The 16,335-nt window shown below is 35.6% G+C and overlaps 1 protein-coding gene and 1 non-coding gene across 2 annotated transcripts; both read left to right on the forward strand.

Annotated features, from left to right (window-relative positions):
- The first annotated feature begins 2,437 nt into the window (after window positions 1-2,437).
- On the forward strand, window positions 2,438-2,544 carry LOC133813173 (small nucleolar RNA R71). The gene has a single exon (XR_009884211.1). It is a non-coding gene; the product is annotated as a small nucleolar RNA R71 (small nucleolar RNA).
- A 13,127-nt stretch (window positions 2,545-15,671) lies between these two features.
- On the forward strand, window positions 15,672-16,079 carry LOC133817666 (uncharacterized). The gene has a single exon (XM_062250249.1). It carries the CDS (start codon window positions 15,672-15,674, stop codon window positions 16,077-16,079), a length of 408 nt encoding a protein of 135 aa, XP_062106233.1.
- The last annotated feature ends 256 nt before the right edge of the window (window positions 16,080-16,335 follow it).

Here is a 16,335-nt window from a genome sequence, read left to right on the forward strand (position 1 = left end):
GCAATCTCGATTTGATAGTAGCCAAAATATCCATCAAGAAAGCAATAGAATGGATGACCAGCTACACGTTCAAGGATTTGATCTATGAATGGGAGTGGAAAGTGATCTTTGCGGGAGGCGACATTTACTTTTCGATAATAAATGCACATGCCCCACCATGTCACAGTTTTTATGGGGACAAGGACCCCTTTTTCGTGTTGAACAACGGTGACACCCAATTTCTTGGGTACTACTTGAGTGGGACTAATCCATTTGTTGTCGGCCACAGGATAGATAATACCAGCGTCTAGCAATTTTAGAACTTCATTTTTTCCAACTTCTTTCATTGTGGGGTTCAGTCTCCTTTGAGGGTCTCTTCGAGGAATAGCCTCGTCCTCCAGATTGATTTGATAGGAGCATATTAAAGGGATAATACATTTGATATCAGTAAGCGTCCAACCTATCATAGGTTTATAAGTTCGCAATAGCTCGAGTAACTGCAATTCTTGAGAATTTTTAAGGTTGGACGAGATGATAACTGGAAAGGTTTCACTGTCTCCCAAGAAGACATGTTTCAAACCCTCAGGAAGTTGGGTCAGTTTAACAATTGGAACCTCTTCGGCTAAAGTTTTTGGTTGTGCCCTCTCACGAGGTAGCTCTCCGAAGTGAGGTTGCCAAAACTTAGTCCTTCTATTGCATGAGTCTATGTAATCTGATGTTGCAACAGTAGACTCAATAGAATCGGGACTTTCATTTTGAGACAAAATGAGGATTTCATCAAGATTATCGATGTTGCTTCGCAATTGAACCTCATCGAGAATTAAAGTGTCAATCGTGAATGTTTGATAGCATTCATCATCTTCTCGGGGTTGTTTTTTCGAATGTGGAAGATATTGACTTCAAGAGACATGTTTCCAAAAGATATCTTCATTAGGCCATTCCGAAAATTGATCAAAGCATTTGCAGTAGCAAGGAATGGTCTTCCAAGGATAATATGAATTTTTGACTCCACGTTTACCATAGATTCGGTATCGAGAATAAGAAAGTCCATGGGGTAATAGAATTTTTCAATTTGAACTAAAACATCCTCGAAAATACCCCTAGGCATTTTGGTGGAGCGGTTAGCAAGCTGTAGCACAACAGATGTTTGCTTCATTTCTCCAAGACTGAGTTGCGAGTATACAAAGGCATGGGATTTAAACTCGCGCCAAGATCAAGTAAGGATTGGCTGACTCATGAGTCCCAGTTTGGAAAGAAATGGTGGGACAACCAGGATCTTTGAATTTTGGCGGTGTCTTTTGTTCAATCTCCGCACTTACTTGCTCAGTCAAGAAAGCAGTCTTCTTGCCATGGTGCTTTCTTTTTGCAGTGCATAGATCCTTGATGATTTTGGCATAAGCCGACACTTGTTTTATGATGTGAAGCAAAGGAAGATTAATCTTTACTTGTGTCAAGTGCTCAAGGATTTCATCTCGGTAATCAGGAAGTTTCTCAACAGGTTTCAAAGCCTGGGGAAATGGTACTTTTGGAGAGGCATTGAGTGGTAGATTTTCGAGAATAACTTTTGGAGTACTGCGAGAGTTGGATTTTATGGGTGGGTCTTGCAAAATTTTACCACTTCTAGTTGTGATGGAATTTACTTCCTTAACATTTTGATCATTGGAATTTGAAGATTGGGCCATTTTTTGGCCTTGCACATTGAATTTCGGTTGGGACGAAAGTTTGCCTTTTTCTGGAATGACGAAGGATTCACTCAATTTTGATAATTAACATTTCATTTTCTTGACTTCTTCCATCATTTGACGATTTACTTTGGATTGTTCCTCTATGAATGCATGAAGGGTATTCTCAAGAGAATTTTGTTGTGGATGGGCATTGTATTGAGGTGTAGAAGACGTCTTTGATGGTTGAACTTGTTGCTCATTTCTCTATTAGCGTCCAGACGATTGAGCTTGGTTGGAATCACTCCAACTGAAATTTGGGTGGTTTCTCCAACTAGGGTTGTACGTATGGGAGAATGGCTTGTTATACGCCTCTAAGACATTGCATTGCTCCTCATAAACCCCCCTCATTTCATTAAAAGCCAAGAAATCCTTAGCTAAATGCTTCGTCCCTCCACAAACAAAGCAAGGTTCTTGGGGTTCTGCTTGAGCAATCATGTGCGGATTTTGGCCATTTTACATCATTAAGATCTCAAACTGCTTTTTCAAAGATTTGAGTTGAGCCTTAACACTATCATCTTCTCGAAGTTGATAGATCCCGGATGGTTCATGTTGATTGGTGCTATCAGTAGCACTTGGACCAGTCCAGGTGTGAGATATTTTTGCGGTTTCTTCGAGATATTCAAGAGCATCGTTTGGCTTTTTTCGAGGAATTCACCTTGCATAGCATTTCAACAAACTGGCACTCATGACTCGTAAGGCCTTCATAGAAGTAATTGACCAAATGCCAGTTCTCATAGCCATTGTGCGGGCACTGATTCAACAGATCTTTGAAACTTTCCCAGACTTGATAGAACGTTTCATTGCCCTTTTGGGAAAATGTGGAAATTTGTCGTTTTAGACTGTTGGTCTTATGGCTAGGGAAGTGTTTTGGAATGAAATATTTGGTCATTGCCTCCCATGTTCGAATAGACCTAGGTCTCAAAGAGTATAACCAGCTTTTGGCTTTGTCCTTCAAGGAGAAACGGAAGAACTTTAGTCACACAGAATCGACATTTTTGACTCGGTTATAGAACGTGGCTACTACCTCCTCGAATTCTCTAATATGCACGTATGGGCTATCATTTTTGTAATGCCCTGAATTCTCCGATGTGGTTAGGCCTGGAGGGCCATAATTGTTTAATTATGCCATTAAATGAATATATGCATGTTTATGTGAATTATATTATAATATGATGTTAAATGCATGCATGTGGGTCCACATTTGATAATAGGGGTATTTTGGTAATTTGGCTCGTTGAGGGCGTAATTGTATATTTGTATGCATGTCGGTGATATATGGTTGGGGCCACATTATAATGTGGATTTGTTCGAGCTATTCGACATGAGACGATCTTTGAATATTAAGTAGCGGTTTAGTCATAACGGGAGTAAGTTCGAGGCTCGGGGTGAGTCTCAGGATGTTTTAATGATTAGAGCGTTGCCGGGAATAAAAGGGTAATGGGATATGAATTATTGGTGTTTGGGATTATCGAGAATAGCGGGAATTGGAGAGCGTTAATTATGGTTAACGAGATAGGTTGGAAAGGACAAATTTGCCCTTGGGAGCCTCTAGGAACCCTTAATTGACCTAGGGGTATAATGGTATTTTTACCCCTAGGATAGATATAAACTGATTTAGGCTGTAGAATTGAAGAGAAAACAGAGCAAGATATTGGAGCTTACCCATACCTTCCTTCTCCTCCATCTCCTTTGTGATTTTTGAGCACTTGTTGAGGATTTAAGCTTGGGAAGTAGGCCTTGGGAGTTTGGGAGAGTGGTCTACCATTGAAGAGCATCACAACCTGAGTTTGAGGTAAGTTTCTAGCCATTAGTTTCCTGGTTTACTCTGTTTTGGTTGTTAGTTTCAGCTTATGATTTTGATGTGGATAGTTGGAATCAATGGGAGTTTTTGTGCAAGATTGATTGGGTTTTGGTGAGGGGGTGATGTAGATGAGGTTTAGGGGTTGAATTGGATGTGTTTGGTAAGGTTTGGGATTGGTTTGGAAGGTTGGTTTCAAGGGGAATTGCAAGGAGGGAAAACCAGAGGAATTGCTGGTCTGAAGTTGGCGCCTCAGCGCCAGTCCTAGCGCCCCAGTGCTATGCAGGGCAGAGAGTAGCCCTCTCTATTTCTGGGGTAGCACCCCAGCGCTGGTTGGCAGCGCCTAGGCGCTAGGTCAGTTTCAGGGTGTGTTGTTTTTAGGGCTCGGGATGGTTTTTAAGGCTCGAGGGTTGGTTCCTTTACCCCTTTTAAGTAGATTGGGAGTCCCGAGAGTGAGGGATTGATCCCGGGAGTGTGGTTTAGATTGTGAACCATTCATTTATTTACTTTATTAATGGTTTCTAATTGGTTATGATTAGGTAGCTGCTAAGGAATCTAAAGGTTGATCGTTCTCAAGGGTCGTTCTTGTATTATTTCTCGCTCGAACCAGAGGTAAGAAAACTACACCCCATATGTGACATGCATGATTATTCTTGAGGCATGTTGATTGTGTAAATGTGGACATGGATTGATTATTGAATGCTTAGAAAATCTTGCTCACTTGTGCATGGTATTGACTCATTAGTCAGATTTGGCAAAGGTGTCAGTATCAACTGTGAAGCTGTGACTCATTAGTCAGGTTCGGCAGTGGTACTGGGCACTGGTCACATAGAGCTGACTCATTAGTCAGGACGACTTTAGCGTGCTCAATGCAAGCCAATAAAGATTAGATCTAATTGATAACTGCATTGGATGACTGAAAGAGCATTAATTCCGGACCGACCTCAAGTTCGATGAATACTATAAGCGCTTGTGTGACTTACCCATCAGTCACTCATCTGTTAAGTTAGAGACTTACCCATCAATCTTTCATCTGTTTAAGGCTAGTGGCTTACCTAGCAGCCACTCTTCTATTTAAATTAGTGACTTGCTTGTCAGTCACTCAGTATGGTTTTCTAGAACCTCAAGTGATATTCACTCATCTATTTAAGAGCTATAAGCTATGTGTGATTATAATGATAATCATTTGGTAATGTTTATATACAGTACTATGTGGGCTTGTTGGGCTTTGGCTCATGGGTGCTATGTGGTGCAGGTAAAGGGAAAGAAAAGCTCACCCAACCCTGAGTGGAGAGCTTAGGTGGTGATGTGTACATATGCGACCGCTTGACCACCACGACAAAGGAGTTCTCAGAGGAACTAGGGGGTTTACCCTATTTTTGCCGCTTAGGTTGGCGGGTTTGTAAATTTGAATCAGTAGTGGCCATTTTGTATTATAAACAACTTGTAAATGTTTTGATGAGCTCATGAACAGTTTTATATCCCTAATAAATCATATCCTTTCCTTTTTACTGATTTTCCACCTTAGCCTGTTAATAACACTTAGAACACGTTTTTAACCAAAGGACTCGGGTAGCGGGTCAAATTTCTGGTTCATCGTAACTATTCTGGGGTAGCCAGGGCATTACAATTTTCCATTCCATGAAATCTGGGAAAGAGTTGAATTATGCCAGGTTTAAAGTCTAATGTGGACATATTAGAAGGGAAGATAATGCATGAAGGCCTGGAAGTGTGAGTAGGATGGAGGTAGTCATTCAGAGTTCTCGGTTGGATTTCATCATTGCGAACCATTGTGAATGGATTATTATGAACTAAAGTTTGTGGAGAAGCAGGAGTGGTGGAAGGAGTTCCGAAAAGAGTGGTGTATGAATTTGAAGAAGTTTCACTAGAAGTTTCGTGATGATTCATCCACTCTCGGAAATCAGAATTTTTTTTTTGATGTTTATTTTTGTTAAACTTGTTCCCAGGGAGATTTGGAGGTTTTGGGGTGATCTCCAACACCTTACTAGAACTCCCCGAGGTTACTGAGTAAGTATGGTGGATTACAAGTTAAACCTTTTTGACCAAACAACCTTTATGCAGAGTGAAATTGCTTATTTTGACAGAACAAGCTTGGTTTTTTTTTTTTTTATAGTAGTAAGCTCAAAAATGTAATAGTGCAAAGGTATCTGCTCGAAATGTTCCCAGGCTGATTGAGATGGTTGCCAAGGTACCGCTTCAGACACACACTTGCCTAGACAGAACTCCCCTGGGCTCCCAGGTAAGTGTCGGGGGTAACACTATCACAAGCCTTATTTAACAACTAATATATCTAGATAGAACAATATTGGTTCTTACCATTAGTAATATTACACAATTGTTCCCAATACTAAGCGTTTTATGATTGAAATTTTTTGAACGATTTTATGCAATTTATGTTTTTTTTTTCACGAAAGAAATAAATTCTAAGGAAGACTTAAGGAAAAAAAATTATTGTAACGCCCTACTTCCTTAGAGCCATTACTAAGTGAGTTAAAAACGTGCCATTAGCTCGCTAATCGAGGTTTTAGGTTAAAAGTGTAGCTAAACTATGATAAAAGTTGTTTGAAGATACTAAGTATAAAAATGTGGTCATTAATTGAAAACTTAAAGAGTTATACATTTAAGATCCCAAAATACAATTTTAGAAAATACTTTACATTTCAAAATACATTTAAGGTCGACTTAGGCGACAAATCTACCAATACAATACATCTTCCCAAAATAACCCGGGTCGTGGCAGCCAAGTAGGCCGAACATGTACCTGTCGCTCCACACTCTCTGTACTCATGGTTGGTCGACTTTTCCTTTGCCCTTACCTGCACCATATAGTACCCGTGAGCCGAAGCCCAACACGAAAACTCAACACAAAACATATATCATATGCATAGCAATCCACAATATATAACAAAACAGCCAACATGCTAAACACATAGCGGCCAACGTCGTCACAGGCACTTTACCAAGCCCTGGGTTTGCGGTATTCACCAAGAGGATGACTCCAGCATCCTAGGAGGGTCTCACCCTAATGGACTACACTCAACGTGTTGGTTTTTATTGATCAAATCAGAGATTATACGCAGCGGAACAACAATCAAATTGTCAGTTTAATCCCAAAATATTTCTAGATCTACTTCTTCACATGCATATATATATTGAATAAAAGACAAGAATAGAAAAATTACTCAGGTTCTTCCTTGCTGCTATCTTTTTGTATGACTAAATCCTTGAGATCTCACACCAAGATCTTCCAAAATGTTCTCAGCACACAAAGAATGAGTGTGGGCTCGCTATACAAACAATAGGCAAAAAATTATTTATCAGATGTTCTCAACACATGAGATCTGATAAAGTTTGGACCTAGGTTTTGTGATGAATAATGACTTTTGTTTTTGTGTCACTGTTCTCTTTCTCTGAGAGAGATTTCTAGATATTTTTCTATCCTTGAAAAGTTACGTTCTGTAAAACTGATATCCTATATTTAATATATCCAATATATTAAAATATTTGTTATTTTAAACAATTTAAAATAACTGATCAGTTATCAGATTTTTGTTTAAATAATAATATTTTAATCATATTAAAATATCTCATTATTTATTTAATATTTAAATAACTAAAATTGTGGAACCAAGAAACTGAACACAGTCTCTTATGCGTGTAGCACAATCACTGTGCACTGTGCTACACGTGTACCACATGCCAGTGTTGGCATGTGATTTTTCCCAATTTTTATTATTATTAGAATACCAAAAATCCCAAAAAATAAATTAATCCAAAATTAATTATATTTTTGTTAAATCAAATAATTAATTTTTTTAATGGTAAAAATCAAATAATTAATTAATTACACATAATTAAACAATAGTTATGTTTGATACATAGAAAAATATTTTACTTATCACATGAGTCCTTTTTGCCCATTTTTGTATTTACCTTTGTCAATGATTGTTTGAGCCATTTCGGGGACCATGGATCTATAACATTAAGCTCCAATAAAAAAACTAAATAATTAAACTCTTTAATTATAATAGTTAATTTATTAATTCTAATATTACTCCACTATAAATTCAGAATTGCACTCTTTATGTTATAGATATACTTTTACAGAAATCTTTTCTTAAGTCGTCCTTTGATATAACCATCTTACAATAGTTCAACCCTCTAATTAATTAGTTCATAAATTAGAATGGAATAATTACCATTTTACCTTTCTAATTTACTTCTCATTCCTTAAGTACCATTAATTCACTAGTGAATAATTAATCTATAATCTAATTATAGATTTGAGCTCAAAATCATTCAGTTCCAGAATTAACCCTTAAGGGAACTAATATACGATCCGTTAGGAAAGATTAGATTATGTATTGTTGATACATGTTCCCAGCCATCCATGATATTAAATCTCCAAAACAAAAGTCATTAGCCTCATTCTTTGAAGAGACCTTAACGAATGAATCAAAAGATTTAATAAACATGAACAGGAGTACATGAACACTCAGGATTTAGGTTGATCTATAAATGATCATCAGTTATGATATGAATTACAAGTCTTTATTGTTAAATGGTTTTTGGATAAAGACTTTAATTCATATCGGTCCATGTCATATATTATCATATTATATAAAGCACCTTTACCGAGATGTCTTTCCACATCAATAATCCGAATCTAGATTATTTGTATCATTATGATACTCAGTAAACCGTACTTACAACTCTAATTAAAGAATTCCATAACTTTAATTTGTTGTTGTTGACTATTTTTATTCATTCATGTGATCTTAATTCTCTCGTACTAATACAAGATCACATCCTCAATAATGAATATGGAATTTTTCTGATATTTACAAAATTATTCAAACAATAATTTAACAATCTAAATATAACAATAATAATAAACCGTTGTATTTATTTATTCACAGAAAAACAAATGTCTTTACATGCTTTTAGGACACACTCCTAACACAGCGTGCCCAATGCCATTCCCAGCCCCTTGCAGTTCTCGGCCTGCGTCGTTCCCGGCCTTCGCTTTTCACTCACAAATATGCATCACATAGCGCAATATCAAAATATATTTAAACAAATACTAAATATAAACATTAGGGCCACACCCTGCAATACAATCAATAGGGCTATGCCTCGCAATACAAACAATAGGGCCATGCCCCTGCTCTACGAGTACAACAATTTTCTTACCTGTGTCCCGAGTTATCTGAGCACCTCAATCCCGACCACAGTCCTCTAACCCGAGCCTCATTTAAATCCTAGTCACAACGCATTCATAATAACCACCCATCAAGTTCTAAACCCATAAATAATTTCAGAATATAAATCTAGCATCCGGGACCTTGGATTTTACCAATCCGAGTAGTAAAATCCTTCCCGAACCTTAACATTTGAGTTCCCAAGCTAAAAAACATTCAAACAGCCATTAATTTGCATTTGAGCTGCGACCAAGCCCCTTTAGAGGAAAAAAATGCCTCTCTGCTGAGGGACATGGGCCGCGACGCTCCAAACCCTGAGCTGCAGCGCGCCTAGGCTAACATGGGCTTCCAGCCTCTTCGACACACACACGAGCTGCAGTGGCTAAAGAACAGGGTCGCGGTCTGAGCCACTAAACCTAGAAAACCAACATTCTTCCTGCATTTTCCTCAAGCCTAAACCCCAATTTCATATCCCAAACACCAATTAAACCCAGAATTAAGCTTAGATTCCTAACTCACATACCCTAGACAACACAACAAGTCCATAAACAACCCTATATACTCATCAAACATCCAAGATCATACTTAGAACCCATTTTCATGCAAGCTTTATGGTTATAACAAAATTTCAATAGAATTTAACATATTTAATGGATGAAATTCCTGACCTTGCTGATATCTTTACCTTTGAGCTAATCCCAACCACAGCCAGCTTCCAATTCCTGAAAGAACTAAGCCTAAAACCCTCTAATTGAACCAAGCCTTCATACACCAAGGAAGAGAAAGAGAGAACTGAAGGAGAGAGAGACTTGAGAGCTTCTACCTTGTTCTTCACTTAGTTCTAGTATTTTCTCAAGCCAGTAGGTGTATATCCAACCTTAGCCAAAAGTCTAAACCCTTAAGCTTATCTAAACCCTCAAGTACCACCAAGGGCAATTTCGTCAATTACCAAGTCCTGCTAATTCCTCGAGTGTTCCTATAAATCCCCATTTAACTTCTACATGTCCAAATCATTGCTAAATTACTACTCGTAACTCGGTAATTCCCGAACACATATAACATTCCCAAAGTACCCCTAGGCTCCTCCCGAGCCGGGTATTCGACCCTGTTGTGACTATTTAACTAAATTGCTCCTTAGGACTATCTCGGATTGTGCATCACAAATATATCACCACTCACTCGGGGTATCAATCATAATATACACAAATATTGCATTTATGCCCTCAACGGGCTAAAATTACAAATATGCCCCTAATAGCCAAATGGGGTCCACATGCATATTTAATTCACCTAACACATGCATTTCTAATCACATAATCATCAAATTCATATATTAATGTAATAATATCAATTATTGCTCTCCCAACACGCTAATCAAGGCCCTAAGCTTTATTAGCGAATTTGGGACACTACAGGAATGAAAGATCTAAACTAAGAACCTAAAGCAACAAAATAGTCAACACAAAAGAAAATAAAGAAAAGAGAATTGAAGTGAAGATAAAATAGCAAGCTTAATCTCTTCTTTTTTTACAAATATTTAATAAACTAAAAAAAATAAAAGGAAATTTAAGGAAAGAAAAAAAAGAAAGAGAAATGAAATTAGAGTTGAAAAGGAAAATATAAGTTTTTTTATATATATTTATTTAAAGTTTTTTTATGTATCTGAAATGTATAAAAATAATTAAGAAATAAATAAATATATATGTTTTTTTTGTTTTTTTTTTACGTTTTTTTTTTATATGTATGTATATATATATAATTTTCATTTTTTTTGTTTTTTCTGTTTTATCGAAAAAGAAAAAAAATGTGTATTTTTTTTTAAAATAAAGAAAATAACTAAATTTTTTGTTTTGTTTTATTTTTTTTAATAATATTAAAATTAACTAAAAATTAGTAAGTAAAAATAATACAACCCACAAACAAAAGAATACCATGCTAACACAATATTCATACTAACAAAAATACAAAATAAAGTTGCAAACATTTTGGTAAAAATTTCACTAAAACTTTTTAAAACTACCTCCCCAGCAACGGTGCCAAAATTTGTTTAACGTCCAAATCGTGACAACCACTAAGTGGTTGTTGTAATAAAATAGGGCAGTCGATCCATAAGTACTTACCCTAAAACCAAAAGATTAGTAGAAAATAAAACAAAAAAGTTTGTAACATGAAATAAATAAAAATGGAAATGAAAAGAGATTTGAGATTTTTGTGTTGTCTTTTTGATGAATGATAAAATGATAAAATGAGACAAGTGAAATAAAAGTAAGGTGTAATCAAGAGTTGAGAAGTATAAATGTTTCAAGAATCATCCATATGCTTGTTTGGTTACTTAGCTACTTAATTTACAAAAATACACAAGTAAATAGTTCACATCCCAACATTTACTTGGAAAATCTAAAATTAAAGTCCATAATCTTTTCTAACAAAAGTCCATTTGAGTTATGAAGATTTTTACTCTAGGAGCACAATGTTAATCTTATGAAAAATCTAAAAATGACAAAATACCCAAGGGCAATAATGCAATAGAAGATTAGACATAAAAGTATGTATCAATATTACTTTTACTAATTAGAAGCACATAGAAAGAGCATGACTAATCCTATATACTATTAGCACAAGTAAATAAAGATAGCGAAATAGAGATGAGGATGAAAGAACATAAATAACTCAAATACATTATATTAAGATCATAGTAAATCAAAAGTAGAAAAATAATATCACTAGCATATGGAATCATCCCTAACCTTCCTAGGAAGATTAGACCATTATGCTCATGATTCTCACAAAATTCTAAGAAGAAAATATGAGAAGAAAGTGAGTAAAAATTAAGCCATAGTTTCTTTGCTTTAAAAATTACATAGTAAATGTGAAAGAAGAGTCCCTATTTATAGAGGGAGAAAAGAAATAAAAACTAAATTAAACAACAAATGGGGTTTACAAAATAAATCTGAAATATTAATAATAAATTATAATTTTGAAAAATCAAATCTTATTATTAATATTAACCTAACTATTTTGGTGAATGGTTATTTTGCCAATTTTCTAAAACACCAAAAAAGTGAGCTTTAAAGCTCAAAATGGAAGGTTCAAGGCCCAAAGAGCAGACAAAATGGGCTGGTGGTAGCTAGAGGTGTTGACCCAGCCATAACCAATCAGAGGAAGACACATGGAACAGGTGGGGCTGGGAGAAAAAGGCAACTAGAAGGCGGGTCACGTGGGGTTGCTCGCAGGTCAACAGGCGAGTCATCGGGCTGGGGCGCGGATCAAGCAGGTCGGCTGGGGATGGGACACAGACAGGTGGCACGCACTGGAGGCAGTAGCTGGGCACCCTGGGCGACGCATGGTAGGTTGCGATGATGAGACCTGGCGGGCTAAGCAAGGAGAAAACTACAGCTAGAGAGGATGCGGGCATGGGCTGCTATTTGGGCTTTCTTCTTTCAAAAATGCCACATTTTCTTTGGTTCTTCAAGTCTATTTGTTTCTTTCTTCATTTTTCTTTATTTCCAAGTGCCAAAAATACCAATTAAATCCTACAAAATAAGACAAACTAAATTAAAATGAAATATTTTCATTTGTAAATTAAATCATATTAATTCCATGAAAATATTAATTAAAACTTAATTTGTTTTGACTATTAAAATCAATAAATGTGTATTTTTTGGCACTAATCAAGAGTAGGGTTTCAAAAAACCCTAGGTATGTGTTCTTGTTTTGTCTTTTTGAATCTCTAAGTCTAAGCTCTCCCTTCTTCCAAATCTTAAGAATGTTTTCTTTTCTTTTGTTGTGATGTTTCGAAATCCTTAGGGTGCCAAAGGATTGGTTAGCTTTTGTGTTTTGAACACCATCAAGGAGATAGTGAATCTCTAGCATTGCTATTGTCTTGTTGTTATTTTAGTTGTTGGTTGTTGTTTTGATTTTTGAATTTCCTATGGGTGTTAATGGTTGTTCTCCATGTTTCTATTTTTATCAAATCTATAGAAACATGCTAATGATTTTTGTTTATGGGTTTGGGAAGGTTGGTTTATGTCTAGAACCTATAGGGTTTTAGCTAGGGTGATCTTGTGTATGCTATTGTAGTGAGTTGATTTTTATTCATTTTCTTATAAAAGAATGTTAGTGATGTATATAAGTTGTACCTATATCTAGTAATCTAGGGTTCATGTGGATTGTTGGAGTTTGTGATTTGAATATTTTTTTTTTAGAATTTTGATATTATTTTATGATTAAGGATTAATATTTAAATTATTATTGCTCCAAAAAATCTTAAATTTTTAATAATGAAAGATTGCAATTGGATATTAGAAACATGCTATGTAATTTTTGGCATAGGCATACTTTTTTGGATGATGAGTTTATGTTGTCCCTTGTTGTTAATATTAAAACTGTTAATTTTGTATGGTTTATTGGTATTATTTTCATGACTTGTACCATGAAGGTTTTGGCCTTGTGAGTGTGACTTAAGATGATTAAATTGTTTGTTGCATGCTAATGGTAATAATAAAATGCATAAAGTGTAGAAACATGTTAGATTAATTTGTTAAAATTGTTAAAAGGGACTATAAGTATGTTAGGAATGTTGTGTGAATATATGCTTGCTGATTTATTATTTTTAGAATGGTGTTTTGTAAAAATAATTTAAAAGGAAGTAAAGCATGTCTTGAGTTCATGTTTTAAAACTAAGACAACTAAATTGTGATTTTCACATGTTTATCTATAAATTTTCTTCTCTAAATACATACAGATTTTTGTTACAAAATAATTTTTTAAAATAATTTTCTAAAAGATGGCCAAAGAAATTATTTGAAAAAATGAGAGCAAAGTTAAATCTTTTTCAACATTTATAATTATGAAATTGACAAGAAGATAAATGAACAAATAATTCTAACTTCCCACGTATGCATGTTACATGCAAGTTCACTTTTCCGCTCAAATATATGTTATTTAATTAAATCCATGGTTCTTGATTAGAAATCATTGAGAATTACTTAGTAGAATTGACATTATTCTTTTATGATTCTACGTGACGTTGTTGTATGAATAGACTTGTGGTGCAACTTGCGCCACGTGTGCATGGTCCATGCACACGTGAGGTATGCATGTTGGACATGTGTAATCTTACATGATTTTAAGACAAACGTTTGGTTGTGATTCTAGGCTAATTGTGAAGTACCCCAAACCTTATTTTTGCTTGGACTTGAGGTAAGAAAGTTAGCTAGAATTTTCTATGAATTATGTTATGAAAGGTATGAACTATAATGTTGCAAGTTATAGTGTTATGGAAAGTATAAGTTATGGTAAACTAAAGTGTTATGAAATGTATGAAATATTATGTTATGTTGTGGATTGCTGTTATGTTTGCTTGTATGATGTATGAAAAAGTAGTAGGTTGTTAGCGTGTTGAACGCGACACAACGAAGGAGTTACTAATGATATGACGTAACTCATCAGGCGGAATCGCCGAGATTATTCAAGGACCAGAGTTCCTGTTTACCTCATATAGGAGGTCTTACCGATTTATGCTTTGCTAGTTACCTCACGTTGTGACATGGACAATAGGGGTGCCATGCTCACATGAAGTATGAAGTATGATTATGATTATGAATATGATACGATTTGATTTTGAATTTGATACAATATGATTATGAAATAAATATGATATGAGTTCTACGCTGTTCATTTAGTTTTAGCTCACTCCCTTACTTTCCCCCTTTCAAGTAGGCAGTAGAGATTTTCCTTAGCACGCACAGTGACGTGAGAAGTTCCAATGTCCATGCATGTATGATGCGGGGTGTCCCATGAGCGATTAACAATCTAGCAAAGCGCCAAGAAATTTTATGAATTTATGTGTTATGGATTATGTTTTATTTTTGTCATTGGGACTTATTATTTTATTTTATTTTTTCAAAGACTGCATAAAGACACTACATTTTTATTTTAAATTATTGGGCTCAAATTGCATGTTTTATCAAGGCTCCACAGAACCTTTATTCTAGAATGGTATTTTTCTAATAAATATGAGTTGAGCGACGTTTTTATAAAGTAATAGATTAGGGAATTCTTACACATAGTATGGAAGACGGTGGGTTAGGAGGCTAAGACGTTATTTGATCTACATGTGTTCTACATCTAGAAAAGGTATTTGTAATTTTCATTTTATTTAGATTCATGTCACATGAGACAGATCACATTCTAGTTATGGTTCCTAGAGTGATTTGTTCTTATGCTTTGATAATTGTCATTATTGCATTGAAATATTATCCCATGCTTACGTTGCACTGTCAATCACATGCTCAAAAACCAACAAGTGAATATGATGGGGAAATTTAATAAGCAAGCTAACAATCCTTTCTCCAACACTTACAACCCAGGGTGGAGGAATCACCCATATTTTTCATGGAGAAATAATCAGAGCCCTCAAAAACAATTTTAGCAGCCCGTGTCTTAAGCAGCACCTCAAGAAACTTCACAACCATCGATTTCTCAAGAGAAGACTAATGAATTACAAGCTGAATTGTTCAATTTGGCTAACACTCAAACTTAGTTCATGATCAAAACTAGAACATCTATTAAAAATCTGGAGAGTCTAGCTGGTCCATTGGCAAGTATGTTAAATAACCAAGCACAAGGGAATTTTCCTAGTAATATTGTACTGAACCCAAAGGAGCAATGCAATGCAATATCCTTGAGGAGTGGTAAGGAATTAGAAGAGCTAGTCAAGAAGACTATTTTGTTACCAAAGGTGGTTGATGAGAAGAAGTGTAAAGTAGAAGAAGAGGTTACTGAGAACCTTAAGAAGAAGCAGCTAGAAATAAGTATTGAGCATCACCTTAAGTTCCCATATCCTCAGAGGCTTCAAAAGAATAAGCTTGACAAGCAGTTTTCCAAGTTTTAGAAGTATTTCAAAAGCTACACATTAACATTCCTTTCGTTGAGGCGCTTGAAAAAATGTCAGGTTATGTGAAGTTTATGAAGGAAATTTTGTCAAAGAAAAGGAAATTGGATGACTATGAGACAATGGTACTTACTGAGGAGTGCAGTGCGATACTCCAAAAGAAGCTACCTCTCAAGCTTAAAGATCTTGGTAGTTTCACCATTCCTTGTACTATAGGGAATGTGGTTTTTGAGAAAGTACTCTGTGATTTAGGGGTATGTGAGATTCAAATGCCTCTGTTTATCTATCGAAAACTGAAATTAGGGGAAGAGAGACCAACAACTGTGACACTTCAAATGGCAGATCGCTTAGTAAAACATCCTCGCGGATTGATTGAGGATATTCTAGTAAAGGTGGACAAATTCATCATCCCTGCAGATTTTATTATTTTGGATACAGAGGAAGTGCGAACATCCCAATAATTCTTGGAAGGCCATTTTTAGATACTAGTCAAGCTTTTATCGATGTTCAAAAATGTGAATTGAAATTGCGAGTTCAAAAAGAGGATGTAACATTTAATGTTTTTGTAGCAGCGGAAATTCCAACTTGTTGTAGAGTTGATATAGTGAAAAGAGGGGCTGATAAGCTGGAAGTCACTAAGAAGAAGTCCATGGCTCAAGGTTGTATGCGAACAATTTGTCATAGAGTGAAAATGATCTTTAGTGAGAAAGCTCGACT

Source organism: Humulus lupulus, chromosome 1 (genome assembly GCF_963169125.1).
Source record: "Humulus lupulus chromosome 1, drHumLupu1.1, whole genome shotgun sequence".
Classification (NCBI taxonomy): Eukaryota; Viridiplantae; Streptophyta; class Magnoliopsida; order Rosales; family Cannabaceae; genus Humulus; species Humulus lupulus.